The following is a 16,122-nucleotide window of genomic DNA, read 5'->3' on the forward strand; positions in this document are numbered from 1 at the left end:
ATCTGCATCCATCTCATTCTGTTCTCTCACATCAACCATCTACATGTCATCCGCACAACAGTGGTTGTAGTCGGTAAGTACGGTTAAACCTACATAGTTTTTTGATGTTCATTATCACCTGTAAATCATTATTACATGCTATTCAATGCACCACCTAATTCCTGGGATTATAGTTTAATAAATCTTTTAATATAAAGTCATGGAAATAGAAAATATGACAAGTTATCTAATAATCTTCTGAGAAAAATGATTTTGGGAGACACCTCAAGTCCTTAAAACTTTGTGAAGTGCTCCATCTGTTTAATCTTTAAAAATAGTCAGTGTCTCAGCTGGATGACCAAATATCTTTAGACCACATTGCAGATCGTCATACCAGCTGCAGGCATTTAAACAGAACAATTTCTCAAACAGAAACTGATTAGTGCAGAAAGTTCTTAAAAAAATAGAAATATATTGGACATTATTTCCCAAAAGCAGATGCTATAGACTTTAATGATCCATGCAGATATGCTCCTAATAGACATTAAAAACTTCAATGTGTGAAACATAAGTTCAGAGAAAATCAAGATAATTGAAATCTGCTCCACAATATCTAATGCAATAAAATAAAAATTCTTCTCGGTTAGCATTTAAAAGTGTGCTTTGAACTCTCGAGCAGCATTGGGCTGCAGGGTTTGCTGATGTTACTGTGGAACACTAAGTGACAAGGCTTAATGCATTTTCCAAGTCTTTTGTTTCCCCCATGCTGGGTAATTGCAGCTCAGTTTCCACCATTGTGAAGGGATAAGGGTTTGAAAGTCTTCAGTCATTATATTGCCACCTACTTTCGCCTGTAAAACCATTTCTGATGTTTTTTCTGCATCTTTTGATCTCTGGAACTGACCACAGCTGTAGCATGGAAAAGTAGCTAATGAATGGTAGCAGTGACTTTAGGCTTCGTGGGCTAAAAAGTTCCTGCGTTTCTCTGCTTTTCACAATTGGTAACTGGGTCAACACACAAAAATATTAAAAAAAGAGACACGTATACGCTTACTAAATGCTGTCTTACAACTAGCGCTCTTAATGCCAGCTCTTTCAGATAGAAAACACAGACTTCGAGTAGATTCGAAAAACTCCCATTTGAAAGCTTACAATCCCATTTCATATTGCAGGCAAGGTGGGACTTATAATGACATCCACAGGAACTCTTTCCAACAGAACTCTTTAAACATTCTAACTACCTTGGCTTCTTTACATGCACAGGAGCAAGAGTCTCGCTGAGCTTCATCCTGCTGCGAGAACTCTAGATACTCCCACTGAATTCATGACTATAAATGAGGTCTGAAATCTCGATAGGTATTATTAAAATGCCCGCATCACTCCAAATGCCAGTGCTGCACCAGTCTCCATCTTGCCTTTGATGGCTTTTAAAAACTTGAATTCCTTCACATGGAGCAGCATCTCCAACTTAACCACAACAGCCACGACAGCCAAAAGAAGGTTTAACATGCTTGATCAGTAAAGTCAGTCAGCTGCCAACAATCACTTCGTAATTTAGTCTATGACCAGCACAAGTCTTTCAGCAGAGCTTTAGAGTGCCTAAGCAGAGATCTCTTCAAGACTAGCACTCCAATACAAGGTAATCACATAAACTCACCAGCAGCTGCATTAGGTTTAACTGTTTAATTGCTCATTTATGCAAATATCAGCCAATCAAAAGGCATCAAATCAGTGCATTTACACCAGTAGACATACTCAAGATAGCCTGAAGAAATTCAAATCGAGCATGAGAACAGGGAAGAAAGTTTATTTAAATGACTTTGAACGTGGCATGGATGTTGGTGGGCTGGTCTGAGCATTTCAGAACTGCTCATTTCCTGGGATTTTGCCACAGAATCATCTCTAGGGTATATAGAGAAGAGGCAACAGCAATTCAAAATACCACTCATTACATACAAGGTATGCAGAAGAGCATCTCTGTTGAACCTTGAAGCATATGGGCTACAGCAGCAGAAGACCACACTGGCTGCCATTCCTGTCAGCTAAGAAAAGGAAAGGCGCCTGCTGAAAGGCTTTCAGCAGAATAATGCATCCTGTCTTTTTCATCATCACTGTGTCCCATCACATTAAATCAGTGCGCTCATTACAGCCACATTTTGCATGTGATTAAATATAGTCTCAAAAATGGTTTTAATATACATTTGCATTATTATTTCAAGAAGATGTAAATCTGTAAGGCTACATCCCACCAAATGCAGGACTAATGGTTATTTTCCTGTCCACATGCCCAGTCTCCTTGAAAGAAGACTAAAGTCCTAATTGCTTCTGTTGGTTAGGTGGGCACATTGAATGCTCATGTCTCTGCAAATAGGTTAATGCATTGTAAAGTGTAAAGCACTTTGGATCTGTATAAACACAGTCCTTTTCATATTCTCTCTGCAATGAACAGGTTTACAGCTGGGAAATAAGAGTTCTGGGAAAATGGAAAAATCATAATGCTTGTGCACAGTTCCTACACTGACGTGTAACAGAAAGTACAATCAGAAAGAAACTCAGGATGATTTCACCACGATAACCCAGAACTGATACCAAAAGGATAATAGACATCAAGCATGCTCTGTTAGTTCAGACTGTCAGGTTGACATAAAACAGACAAAGGGAACAAGTGAATGCATGCATACAACTGGGAATGTCTGTGGAGCGAGTCCAGAGACAAGATTTCAGCCTTATTTTTATTTTTTATTCATATTCATGTGAACAGTGTTTCATTGTAATGGAGAGACACAGAATACCAATAAAATATTTAGAAAATAACCCTGTTACATAGAAGTTATACATTGATTTGCATTTGTCTTTTGGTGAAATAAGTATTTTATCCCCAAACAAAATATGACTTAGTAGTTGGTGGAGAAACCCTTGTTGGCACGCGCAGCGAGATGTTTCTTGTATCTGACCACTAGGTTTGCACGCATTTCAGGAGGAATGTTTGGGCCACTCCTCTTTACAGAAACTCTCTGAATACTTTAGGTTTTTTGACTGCTTTTAGCAACTCGAAGCTATAGCTCCCTCCACAGATTCATATGGGACTGAGGTCTTGAGACTGGCTAAACTACTCTATGACCTTAAAGTGCTTCTTCTTTAGACACTCTTTTTTTCTTTGGTGAGATGTTTTGGGTCATTGTCATGCTCAAAGACGCAGCCACAACTCATCTTCAGTGTTCTGCCTAAGTAACATTGAAGGGAAGGAGGTTTTTGTTCAAAATTTTATGGTACATTGTCCCTTCCATTGGCCCGTGAATGCGCGAAAGTCATCCAGTGTCCATATTAGACTATGGGTCTTTGGGTCACGGCAACCTTGTAGTTGTTGCAAGATATCAGTCCATCAGTCCGTGTAGTTTTGGGCTGATCTACCACTTTTCTCATGATCATCCTCACCCCATGAGGTAAGATCTCGCATGGAGCTCCAGACCAAGGACGACTGATGGTAATTTTACATTTCTTCCAATTCTCTGTAACCGCAGCAGTCATCAACTTCTCATCAAGCTTCCTGCTGATGGACTTGTAGCCCTTTCCAGCCTTATGTCGGCCTATAATCTTTCCCCTGACATCCTTTGACAGCGCTTTGGTTTTGCCCATGTTCGTGAAGAAGTTGGAATGGAAAAAACTGATTCTGTGGACAGGTGTTTTATATATGTTATATGAGTGTCTCAATAGATAACAAGTATCTGTGATTCCAAAAGGTGGATTCTGTTCATCTGAACACAGAATCCTCCTTTTTAAAGAGAGCAAACTTACAAATTCTGCAGGGGGTAAATAATTATTTCCCCACTGTCTTCAGTATTTGTGTCTGTTCAGAGGATGCGAGCTTATGTTGGTAAATGCTCAATTTCAGCTTGTTTGGTTGTTTAACTATTAGTGACGTGGCTCTCATATCTTGTCTCCAGTTGCAGGAAGGTTTAGTCTAACATGACAGTATGACAAGAACTATGAATTAATTAGGTGTGGAGTTATGCTATCCTTTTGCTCATGCTACATAAAATGTTACTAGGAGTCACACTTTCAGAACTCTCTCAATGGGAGCCTTCAGGCACAGTGTATCCTTGAAAGTGGCTTAATATGGCTCTGTGCAAAATTACACTAAAGTACTCGCACATAATTCCATCTTACAACATCTCTACATGCTGAAAAGGTACCGTCTGTTGACCAGAGAAAACTTTTAGTATTGCAAAATAAGTGGCTTCAGATTTCCCATTAGCTCTATGAGCTTGATAAAGAACAGACCACAGTAAATTATTACTGTAGGATGATCCAAAATGTCACATAATATATTTGGGGAAAGCAAATGGCCTCGATTAGTTGTACTTCTGTTCACTTGGAACACAAATAAGCTTAAAAGATTTCATTTAAAAATGTGAAGTACGCTTGCAAAACGTAACTCTTAGGATGCACAATGTGCCATGCAAAGATGTGTGACATCTGGCTCTTGAAGCATGACTTTATGCTTCAGTACCTGCCTTAGGTCACCACAGCAGAGCCATATCCCCAGAGCTGGTCTTGTTAAAAGAAAAACAGCTCTGCACGCAGTACAAGTGAGCCTTACCCATCAAATTAAGAAAAAATTAAGTGGGAACCGACTTCAGAAATTTCAAAGGCAATTTAGATAATATAGAGGCATTATTTCCAGTGCCTGTGCTATCCGCAGACTAAAAACAGCCTCAATTTCATTTTAACAGCAAGCAGCAACAAAGGCACAACTTTTGTGTGGTCACATTGAGTAACTTTATTGGGACAGGAAAATTAAGAGAACTGCTAAAATAAAATAGATGGTAATTCAGCACAAGAAGAGCCATGAGAAAAAACAAGAAACAGATGAGCCAGGAGCAGCCACTCTTTAGTACTGTACTGTAGCGGTAGTCTTTGGTACTGCTCAGACAACAGATCTTGAACAATTTCTAAATATTAGATTGTATACTGTACACAGTAGGGAAGAAGCTACAATGCAGCAACAGTGTACGGGGTATGAAGTGATCTAATAAAGCACCACTATTTTTTGGTTGAAGGACAAAACACCCCTACTGGTTGTGTAGGCTTTGTGCGCCAGTCAGTATAAAACACAATTAACGAATCATATCTATTAAACTCAGGCAACTGGTGGGAAAAAAAGACAATCCGACTGTTTCCGATACACGTAGGCAGATTTTTTAAAAAACTTTTAGACAGAGCCAAGAGAGCTGTTAAAAACAGTTTTTTTAGAAAGCATTTTCAGATCTGCAGCAGTAAAATTAAAAGCTGTAAGCCAAAACATTGAACAATGCTTTGGGCTGATAATGTTTACATGGAAAAGTGTTTCTAGATTTATCTGGATATGAGCGTGTGGTTCAAAACGTATGCCCAAATTGGAACACAGATGCTAAAGTTGCACTACTCATTTGAAGCGTTAAGGCACAATCACTTGTGAGATCACCGCCCTTAACTGCAAAAGGGTGGAAAATGCGTCATCACAAGGCAGACATCAAAGGGTAGCCGTCCATCAGGGTTAACATCCAAAAAAAGGTTAGCAAGGGGTCATAAAAATACATCCATAAACATGGGCCCCACCAATGGGCTGCACGGTTAGTTATTACTGGCACGCTGTTGTTTGGCAATAAACTAACATTAGGTAAGAATACAGAACATGGAGGCACCATATACGTAAGTACATTTACACAGGGAGACACCCTGAGGTGTCAGGAAAAACAAGCATGTCAACATGAATTTTTATTAGTTGATGGAAAAACGAGACTAATGATCTTAGTGAAGCTTGACAGAAAGGAGAGCTGCTGAACTTTAAAGGTGACTGAGGAACAATTTTCTGGTTTCCAGAAGTTTTCACTTAAATGAACAGAGGGAGACACTGCTCAACGAGAGTGAGACGGGCATGAGTTCTTTTCTGCATTTTTTGGTTATTGTTAGTTTAGCTATTAATTAGCTTTGGAGTTTACGATTATATCACATGATCTCTACAAGCACCGTTTCTTTTGTTCAGTAGTTGCGGTCCTTTTATGAGTCATGTTTTGACTGTATCCGAAACGTGACCAAGTGTTGCTAGACACCGGGCTTGATACTCACCTTAAAGAAAAGTTGAGTCACCCCCTATTTCTTTACGTTTTGCTAGGAAAATGGAAGGTGGGTGCACCAAATTATTGAAACATGTGCAAACATGCATGGAAATAAAGTACATAAGGCAACAGAGTTTGTACAATTCTACAATTCTAATAATTGTAAAAGTCAATAGTTTGTATGACCACGTTTATTCTTAAAGACAGCCTTAACTCTTTATCAGCTTGTCATTTTTTTAAGCAGTCTTCGGGAATAGTTGTCCAGGCTTCTTGAACGATATTCAAAGCTCCTCTTTGGATGTTGATTTTGTTCCATTTCCTATCAAGACGATTCCACACAGCTTCCCTGATGTTGGGTCCAGGCAGTGGGAGGCCTGTCCATGACTGATGGCATTTTATTGTATTTGTGATCCGAAGGAAAACTTTTTCTGGACTTGCAGTGTGTTTGTCTTGCTGAAAAATTAAGCTACTGCCAAACAGACTTTTTTCAGATGGACCTCCTTTTTTTTCCTTTTAGTTTCGTAAGGACTTTCACATACTGCTAATCTAGGTTTTTTTTTTTTTTTTTTTTTTAACATCCCCCACTTCTCCAGTTTCCTGAATTTCTGAACGAGAGCATATAAAATTGGTTCTTTGTGATGTTATCAGTTATGTGGAGACAACATTGGAGAATCCCTTGAGATTTTGGACAAAGTCAGCATTAAGTGGCTCTCTGAGGATAATAAGATACAAGGACTAGACTGAAAATTAGTGAAAAAGCCCATAAAAGCCCAGTGAACTTAATACATTACAAATACATATTCAATACAAGTCATTTCTGGGCTTTTCCTGTTGTCCACCATATGGAAGCAAATTTACATGTTTCCACATATAGAAACTAAATAAATTGCATTGAGCTTTTGTATTTTTGAGTGTCAAGTGCCCCTAGAATTTGAAGATTTAACATTATGCAAATTATTTTATTTTTTTTTTTTTAAAAATCACAAACCCTCAAACAGCTGTCAAACAGCTACATCAGCAAACACAGTGATGGCCTCAGAGTTTTGTTTACAAGATTTTCTATGTTAATAAAAATATATTTTTATCTTTGCAGTATGAGAATTACACATAAAGGGGAAATAAGTATCATGAAAACCAACATTTCCAAACACTGATTTTATTTGACAAAGCAGAAATCCAGACAAATATAAAAACTGAATTTAAAAACACACAAATCCTAGTACAGATGATGGTTTTTAAAATAAATTCATTTAATAACAAAACAACATTTTTAACAGAATAAGATGTTATTAACACATTTATTTTACTAACATATATATATATATATTGCTTTGAAATTAAAGTAATATCAAAACCCTAAATATTATCAGTGATTCACTTATGAAATCAGTCAGTATAAAAATAAAAACTGAAATGATTCTAAGTGCAAATAATAATACATTTCATTAACAGTTATTCTCGCTACTGAAAATGACCTATATACAAATACTGAAAAAGGACTAAAGTAAACTGACAGAAGACTGATGACTTCCTGTGACGTGTGCAGCGTCACAGCCTCAGTATCTGGATACTGTCATTCCAATCCCCCGGCTGTCAGCAGCATTAGCTGACTCATTTTCATCTCCACAGGCAGGGATATGAGAATAGCCATCGGCTCTTTAAGAGCCCCCTCCTTAGTCATGCTGACCTCCGCTCTTTCTTCAGTAATCCCCTCATCATTCACTGATCCCTGCTGCTGTCACTGTGTTCATTAATAACAACACTGTCCACCACCGACTTCTACTGCACTTCATCTTTAGTCACTTTCGTGTCATTATTGGGATCTTTGGCATCGTCGCAGCTTTAATCACATGGGATATTTTTATCGTCTTCATCACTACTGTCTGTGATCTCTCCCTCCTCTTGCTCCTCATCTCCTCTCTTTGCCTTTTTCTGTGGTGGGGGTTCCATCTCTTGGGCAGTTCTGCTGATGTTGGTTTCTCCTGTTGTGGGAGATCTTTGTGGCGATGGCGAAACTTGGGTCGCAGTTTCCTTTTCTTGGCCAACCTTGTCATTCTTTGCTGCAAAAGGAGCACAAGCTGATGCAGGTTCAGCTGAAACAATATAATCCCATTTTTATAAGGTGACTGCACACAGTTATTTCCTATAGTAAAACTCTAACAGGTTAAAACATGTACATGAGAGTCATGAGAGAAAAAGAGAAGCATTGGGAACAACTTGTGTTATGTTGAAAGCGATATGCAACGGTAACTACACCCTGGCTAAGTTTCGTGAAACTGGTTCAGTGTTGGATTTGCCAAAATGTGGACGCAAGAAAACTGTCACTAATGAAGACATATCAGTGGCTGTCCTAGCTTCATTCAGCAAGAGCCCACAGCGTAGCACTCGCCGCATGTCACTGGAGAGTGGCATTAGTTGAGCATCCCTTCAGTGGATATTAGCTACACACAAATGGCTCCCTTACAAACTCCAGCTGCTGCAGCATCTCAACAAGCATGACCCAGATCGGCGCACAGAATTTGCAGAATGGGCAAAACAAAAATTGGAACAGGACCCTCAGTTCATGCAGAAGATTTTGTTTAGTAATGAGGCAAACTTTTATGTGAATGGTGAAGTTAACAAACAAAACCACCGCTATTGGTCTGACACTAACCCACATTGGATGGATCCCTCCAAGACTGTTGGAACAACAAAAGTGATGGTTTGGTGTGGTATATGGGGTACATCGATAGTGGGTCCATTCTTCATCAATGGAAACCTCAAGGCCACTGGATATTTGAAATTGCTACATGATGATGTGTTTCCCTCTTTATGCACTGAAGCTGGCACGTTCCCTGAGTTTTTCCAGCAAGATGGTGCACCACCACATTATGGGTGCCAGGTCCAAGCATTCCTAGATGAACAGTTTCCTGGAAAGTGGATTGGTCGTCGTGGGCCAGTTGAATGGCCCCAAAGGTCTCCCGATCTGACCCCCTTAGACTTTTATCTTTGGGGTCATCTGAAGGCAATTGTCTATGGTGTGAAGATACAAGATGTGCAGCACCTGAAACTACAGATACTGGATGCCTGTGCTGGCATTTCTCCTGCGGTGTTGCCATCAGTGTGTGAAGAGTGGGATAAGAGGGTTGCATTGACAGTCCAACACAATGGGCAGCACATTGAACACATCTTATAAGTGGTCAGAAACTTGTAAATAACTCATGAAAGAATAAAGTTATGTTGAAACCAAGCACACCATTGTTTTTCTTGTGACATTACCAATAAGTTTGATGTGTCACATGGCCCTCTTCCTATTGAAAAAACAAACGTTTTATTCAAGATGGCCGACTTCTAAATGGCCACCATGGTCAACACACATCTTGAGGAGTTTGCCCCCTCACATATATTAATGTGCCACAAACAGGGCTTTAATATCACCAACCACTCCCATTTTATCACGGTGTATCCATATAAATGGCCCACCCTGTAGATCTGACACCCAAGAGTGGTATTGCAACATTTCCAGTGAAGTGACGAGTGAGCTCTGCGCGACAGAAACCCAAAGATAACTGACTTTAACCTTTTGGCTACGTTGGGGCTGCAGACAGTACTTTCTAAGACTTCTGTCATATTTCAGGTCTGTTTATAGAACAAAATATAGAATTCAGTTTAAACTGTCTGGCTGCACGGTGCATGCTTGGAGCCTGCCAGACCCCCAACATTACTTCAGCAGATACAGTCGCTGCCACGCTGTCCAATTGCTTGTTATCATTTCCCGTCTAGCTTCACAGTCCATGGCATGTGTAATCATCAGTGTGTTTCTACAGCTAACCTTATAGGAAAACAGCGTGGTACCGAGGCCTTATCACTAAAAACACAGACACGCACACACTCAGACTAAAAATGATCTCATTCGCCATTCGGCTAGTCTGGCTCTGACAGTAACTGTGATACTGTGTTTGTGTGGTCTTTTGTGATCATACCGAAAGTACTGCGATAACCACAGCTGGACCGAACTGTACACATCTCACAGGAACCAAACGGATGAGCGTGCTTTTAGTGACACGCTGTCCTGTTTTGACGCGACTGATGGTTCTCGACACTGAAAACCCAGCAGTAGTGGAAAGTGACGCAGAGGTGAGAAGAAGCACGGACTCATCTCCTGTTTTCTCGTCTATTCTCACTTCACAGCTTATGAGGTCAATCTTCAGCAATAAGCCATGTTTGATCCTCTTTCTGGCCACAATTGCAGTTGAGGTTAAGGTGGTGTAAGTGATGTTGAACAGAGCACGCTCATTTCCTTTTGGGTAGCATGTTGCCATAGTGAAAAATAAGGGAACAAAGTCTTAAAGCCTCAGCTGGAGAAACCAGGACATGATACAATGCTGCTGGAATCGGGGGAGTGGAGAGAGATTGGCGTTTGGGGGCTACATAGTATTTGAACTCATTATATATTCATCCTGTTGTTTAGTTACTAAAAGTTGTTTGGAAATCAGCAGAAAAGCATGCATGCAGGGGAAAATAACAGAAAGTTAGATGAGATGAGAAAAAGGGCTGAGATTAGGGTGGGTGTGTTTGTTTTTTTACCTGGTCCTTTCAGTGGATAGTCCTTCCAGTGATCTTTGAGTACAACATGCAGCTCAGGATATTCAATCAGTGTTTTGTAGCTCAGGTTATCCCTCAGGCTCTTCTCAATGTCCAACTCATGATACCTATTTTAAATCAAATGAAAGCACAAAAGAGACCAAACGAGTGTTTATAACAAAGAGATGTCATGCAAAAATAAAGTCACATCACTACTGTTGGACCTCCTAAACCGGCAACTGCAGCTCTTTATTTCTCTTGTCGCCCGAGGCACAGTGACTGCTGACGCTCATTAAAGGATTGATAGAGATTTGAGTCATGGCTTGGCAGAAAAACGAGATCCTGCTCAGTGCCTGTCTCGTGGAATGGAAACTGACTTTAGTTGAGAGTCGACGACATCTCTCAAGCACAGCTTTCTTACCGCTCCTTTAACTATTTGCACTTGATGACATCAGCCTAGCTTTGTCTTAAAGTAGACCTGTGGCACATTAGAGATGGTCATAAATCACCGATCTGAATAGTTGACTGGATTCTTGGAGACATGAGCTAGCAACACAGAGCCAGCTTAGGTTGCTGTCACCAAAACACAAGACATCACATGTGTACTGTCGAACCGTAACTGACTTAAGCCATTGTTTGTTTTGGAAAAATCACATGAAAATTAGATCCACCCAGGTATCCACCCACTACGCGCACCGATCAAAACACTGCTATAATGTGACATTTACAGGTCATTAATGGAGATTATTACTACTACTACTACGCATTATTTTACATATTAACAGCCACAGCACATTTTTTCCTGAAGTAAAACAAAGTGACGTTTCAGATCAAAAGGAGAATCCAGTGTGAAAAGCCACAATATGCAAGAAAGTAGCATACTTACAATGACTGCATCCACTTTGATGTGCACACCAAATATCTACTGTTTCCATGTCATTCATTTTTATGTCTTACTGATAAAGAGATTACTCTTAACGGATGTTTTTTACATTTTTTCTCGGGGGGGGGGGGGGGGGGCTAAATTAAAACATACATGTTGGTAAACAACCATTTAAGAGGGGTAGCTGGCAAACAGAGAGAGTGGCTCCCTGCAGTGTTAAATCCTGGATATTTCTGAAGATCAAGACCGGGTGGCTCAGCCAAGAGCGTGCACACATCTGGTCTCTATATAATGTTCTTGTGAATGAACAGAGGACACACTGATGTTCTCTTCAGGGAGGTTCCCATTGTTTTCCTTCTGCTGCCGAGTCCCATCAGCAAAGAGACAGCCGTGTAAAATGGGAAGGACATAGAGAAACTGCAAATATGACCACTGAATACATACACCAATCAGCCACAACATTAAAACCAACAACAGATGAGTCAAGCAACATTGACCACTCCGTCACACCGCAAATCTCTAGCTGGAAACCTTCGGGCCTGGTATTCATGTGGATTTGAACTCTGGGAAACACACCGAACACCCAAAAGTTGTTGCCTTACCTGGCAGAACAACACAACAAAATAAACTGGAGAAAGTCTTTAGGAACATGACAAAGAGCTCGAGGCATTGCAAGATCACGTGCAAGATTGAGCTGTTTTGGGGATGGACGGCCATCGCAATATGAAACTGGAGGTTTTAAATGGGAACGATCTCTGTACTGTGATGTTGAAAACTATTAGATTAAGATATAACTCTATTGCAAACATACAATTACACAAGTCCAGTTGCACAAGCGTTCTACAGAATAACACTGCTGTTAATTGTTAAGACAATCTTATTGTTTGAACTGATATTGACTCACAGGGTGCGGCTGGCTGCAGAAGGTTTCCGGGATTCCTCCAAAAATTTTTGACCTCAGTTATTTTTCCTCACGCAATGACAATGTCCCCTTTCATTTTTGTTAACTGCTAAAAAGTAGGCACTCAGAAAAGAAAATGTGAATGCAAGTAAAAGTTGCAGCTGTTCCACCACATTGCTGATTTGACCTAAAAATAACCTAAGGAAATGGTATAAAATACAGAAGGCGTCATCAGATCAGACATGGAAACCAAACTATGTTGAAATCACACAACAGATCAGCACAAGCCGAACTCCATCAACTCCACCTCTGATGGTAAATCTCTTATCTTAGAGATGAATGATTTTTTTCCCCCCAATGGTTTCCCGGAAATACACTGCTAAAAAAAATAGCTCAAAAATAGCACTCAGTAAAAAAAAAAAAAAAAATACAGCAAGTACGTTGTATATTTTTAAGACACCTGGTCTCCATATTCCACTTCAAGTGCTCTACAATTTAAACAAATGGGATTCTGTAATTTTAAGGAAGCATTGAATTGACATCATTTAAACATAGACACAAAAATAAGCCTAGAAGTCAGTCACTTTCCAAAATTCAGAAGCACTACACGTTGCCAACAGCTCCACATTTTCTCCTGCACCAAAGGACTCAGCGTGCAGCACCTGTCCTTCCCGTCCTACTTCGGTTCACCTCATCATCATATTTTGTGTCACAATTTAATTGTTTAATTGTTTGTGTTTAACAAGGTTTGTGGCCTTGCCACATTTGTCACACACCGCATCTTGGCTGTTTGTGACTCTGCCTATGATCCTCAACTGAGTGAGTGCGCCCACTGATGCATTTATACAGCCATATTTTGTATATCACTATGACAGGCGGAAGAAGTAGTTCCTAACAATCATTCAGACAATTTCAATAATATAGTTACTTTCCATTGTGTTCCTGTTAATCATGAACTACAAGTTTACCTGAAATCACTAAAATATCGATATTTCAATATGACATTTGATTCTAGAACATACATTTCTGGCACTGCAAGAATCGATACTTCAGTAGCAATTTGCACAACACTACTCTACCTGCATATTCTCACAACATGAGATAGGGAAGTATCGTGCACCAGGAAGAACCCAGGACCCACCGCACCAGCACAGGGTCTGAAAATGGGTCCAAGGATTTCAAGGACAAAAGAGTGGAGACGAGTCCTGTGCTGGGAGACAGCAAATCTTCTGGCAAAGGCACATGTTAATGTGCCATCCTGGAGGATTTGGACTGCCTGTACAACCTCTGTAGGGCCTTGCCTCATGCTAACAATAGTGACATTGACTTTAGCCAAATGCAAAACTAGTGGGGTAAAAAAAAAAAAAGAGAAAGAAGTGAAAAAAAATGTTAGTGACCTCCATCTGTAAAACTAGGATGTGCAAATCAGGCTCTTTCTTTTTGGGCTATAACACCAAAACACAATTTTAAAAAGCTGTTTTAATGGCTTTTTTTGTAATGTTGCTTTGGCATAAAAAAAGACAAACATAATTCATATTTTGCCTACACATTCACATTCATAATTAGATCGTATTTTCAGAGTAATTCTTTGTCAGAACTGCATAAAGTCTTATGGCTGTTAACTCTGACTAATAGCTCTACCTTGATGTCCACATTCAGTACAGGTCAGCCAGTGTCCTAGGCAACCATCCCTAGTCAAACAGTGCTTTTTAACAAACACTATTTCACACTGTGTGTTTGTGTAAAAGCTGAAGTCACTTGAAAGAAGAAAAATGTCATTATTACCTAATGAATACCTTAGAAATGCCTTGCTGTTCAGCAACCAGCAGGAGACCTGAGGTAAGCATCTGCTGTGCAGAAACATACTTGAACGTAGCATTAGGGCAAGCCGAGGGAGAGCAGATAGAAAAGCTCCAGGGGACTAAGGAAAGTACTAGCCACAAATATGTGAGAAAAAGAACAGCTTCAACAGGACAGGAACATCACTGCCTTAAGGCAACAGCACAATACTGGTTAAAAAAACTAAACTAAAAAACCCAGAAAGCAGAAAAATACGGTTCGCTTTGTAAAAAGAGCAGCTCCATTTTAGACATCAAGGATGCATCCCTCTCCGTCTGGCAGACTGAGAGGAAAGGCAGTGGTAAGGGAAAAGAGGAGAGGGCATCCCCAGGATCACATGGGAGGAATGACTAAAAAAAAATAAACACGAAAAAAAAAACAACAACCCCATAAACAAACATCAGAAATGTGTGAATGGTTCCCTTGATGCACATGCTCACCTTTCCAGTAAGAGGATGTGGGCTATACAAGCGCCACTTATTTTAGCACAAGAACTCCTTTATTGGAGGTGGTTGATATTCCAGTAGACAACAAAAAACACGCAGTCATACCTTTTGTGTTAGACGTGGCAAATGACCACTAAGAAGCCATGACTACTTCTATCCATGACTTCTTAACATTAATAACACTGTAAAATTAGGGGTTTTCCACCAAGTCTGCATTATTCAGAAAGTAGAGGCTTATTTGTGGTTGAAATAATCCGACCGGATTTGGAACCTCTTAAACAAGATACAAGCGCAGATAGAGCCTCTCTTCTCATTAAAGTAGAACCTGTTGACACAAGACTGAGATGCAGAACTGTACATAGTTAATAAGATTATTACCCTAAAAAAATATAGAATTTTACCCTCTTCTATTCATTTGGATTCAAAACTAAAAATTGTACTCTGAATTAACAGACACTTAAAACACTGTTCTGGCAGATACTGAGGAGAGAATGTCAAATAGATTGATTTGTTCATGCTGCTCAGTTACTCATTACTAACGACTACTAAATGTGTATCAGGCCAAACGCTGTTAAAAGTCACGTATAAGACCTTTTGAAAGAAATGATCTTCTGCCAAAAATGACAAAAGTAGTGATTCATTTATGTAAAAACGAAATCTTAACAGGAAATTCCTGTGCTATTATTTCCACCTTGACATGATCACCTCATATGATGTGCCCCGCCCACCTAAACAGAACAGCCTTAGGGGGGAAAAAACAAAAAAATGACTTTTGATACAACGACACTGGATACATTTATGCAAATATGTAATAAAGTAATGTTAAATGGAACATTACAATGTGTTGATGCTGTAACATAACAAGTGCAATTTGAAGCATCATTGTAAAGAAAGAAAGGTTTTAAATGAACAAAGTTACGACGCACACAGTCACACTTCTAGAAAGCACAGCTCCATCTCTAATTTGTTCTCTAAAAACGTCCTTTTGAATTTACTTTTATGTTTATAACATCCACCTCAGCTTTAAAGTAAGAAACACGTCAACATGATTATTAAAGCTCTCGGCAAAACTCCACCATCATCTTCTGTGTCACTGCCTTTCATAAAAAGTGTATCAATATTTTATTAAAACTATGATGCTTTATGCTTTCAGATAAAACATACAGGGTGAATTTGATAATGTACCCCGCAACACTCCAGAAGTACTTCAGGAATGGTTTAAAGAATGCAAAAAAGGTTCCCAATTCCCAAGCTTCCACTTTGATAAAGCTCTTGAATCATGTGCTAGAAAACCATGTGCAATCCATACGGACCCTGACTATCGTCTTACAAGGCTTCAAGTATGAGCTGCTGATAAAGGATTCAGAGTCCATGCCTGAGCAAGTCAGAGCTCTGATGGCTGCAGAGCACTGA

At 39.6% G+C, this 16,122-nt stretch overlaps 1 protein-coding gene across 2 annotated transcripts in view; it reads right to left on the minus strand.

The window, feature by feature from the left end:
- Positions 1 to 7,235: 7,235 nt before the first annotated feature.
- Positions 7,236 to 16,122, minus strand: part of znhit6 (zinc finger HIT-type containing 6) — a 49,650-nt gene continuing 40,763 nt past the window's right edge. The window contains exons 9-10 of one of the 2 annotated variants that reach the window (XM_082509832.1): positions 10,644 to 10,768; positions 7,236 to 8,170 (exon numbers count right to left, since the gene is read on the minus strand). In XM_082509832.1, coding sequence (XP_082365958.1) covers positions 7,920 to 8,170; positions 10,644 to 10,768 — 376 coding nt within the window. In that variant the 3' untranslated portion in view covers positions 7,236 to 7,919. The remainder of the gene's footprint in view (positions 8,171 to 10,643; positions 10,769 to 16,122) is intronic. The other variant, XM_082509833.1, reaches the window with a different exon arrangement.

This window comes from Aulonocara stuartgranti (genome assembly GCF_965226115.1).
Source record: "Aulonocara stuartgranti genome assembly, chromosome: 17".
In the NCBI taxonomy this organism is placed as follows: Eukaryota; Metazoa; Chordata; class Actinopteri; order Cichliformes; family Cichlidae; genus Aulonocara; species Aulonocara stuartgranti.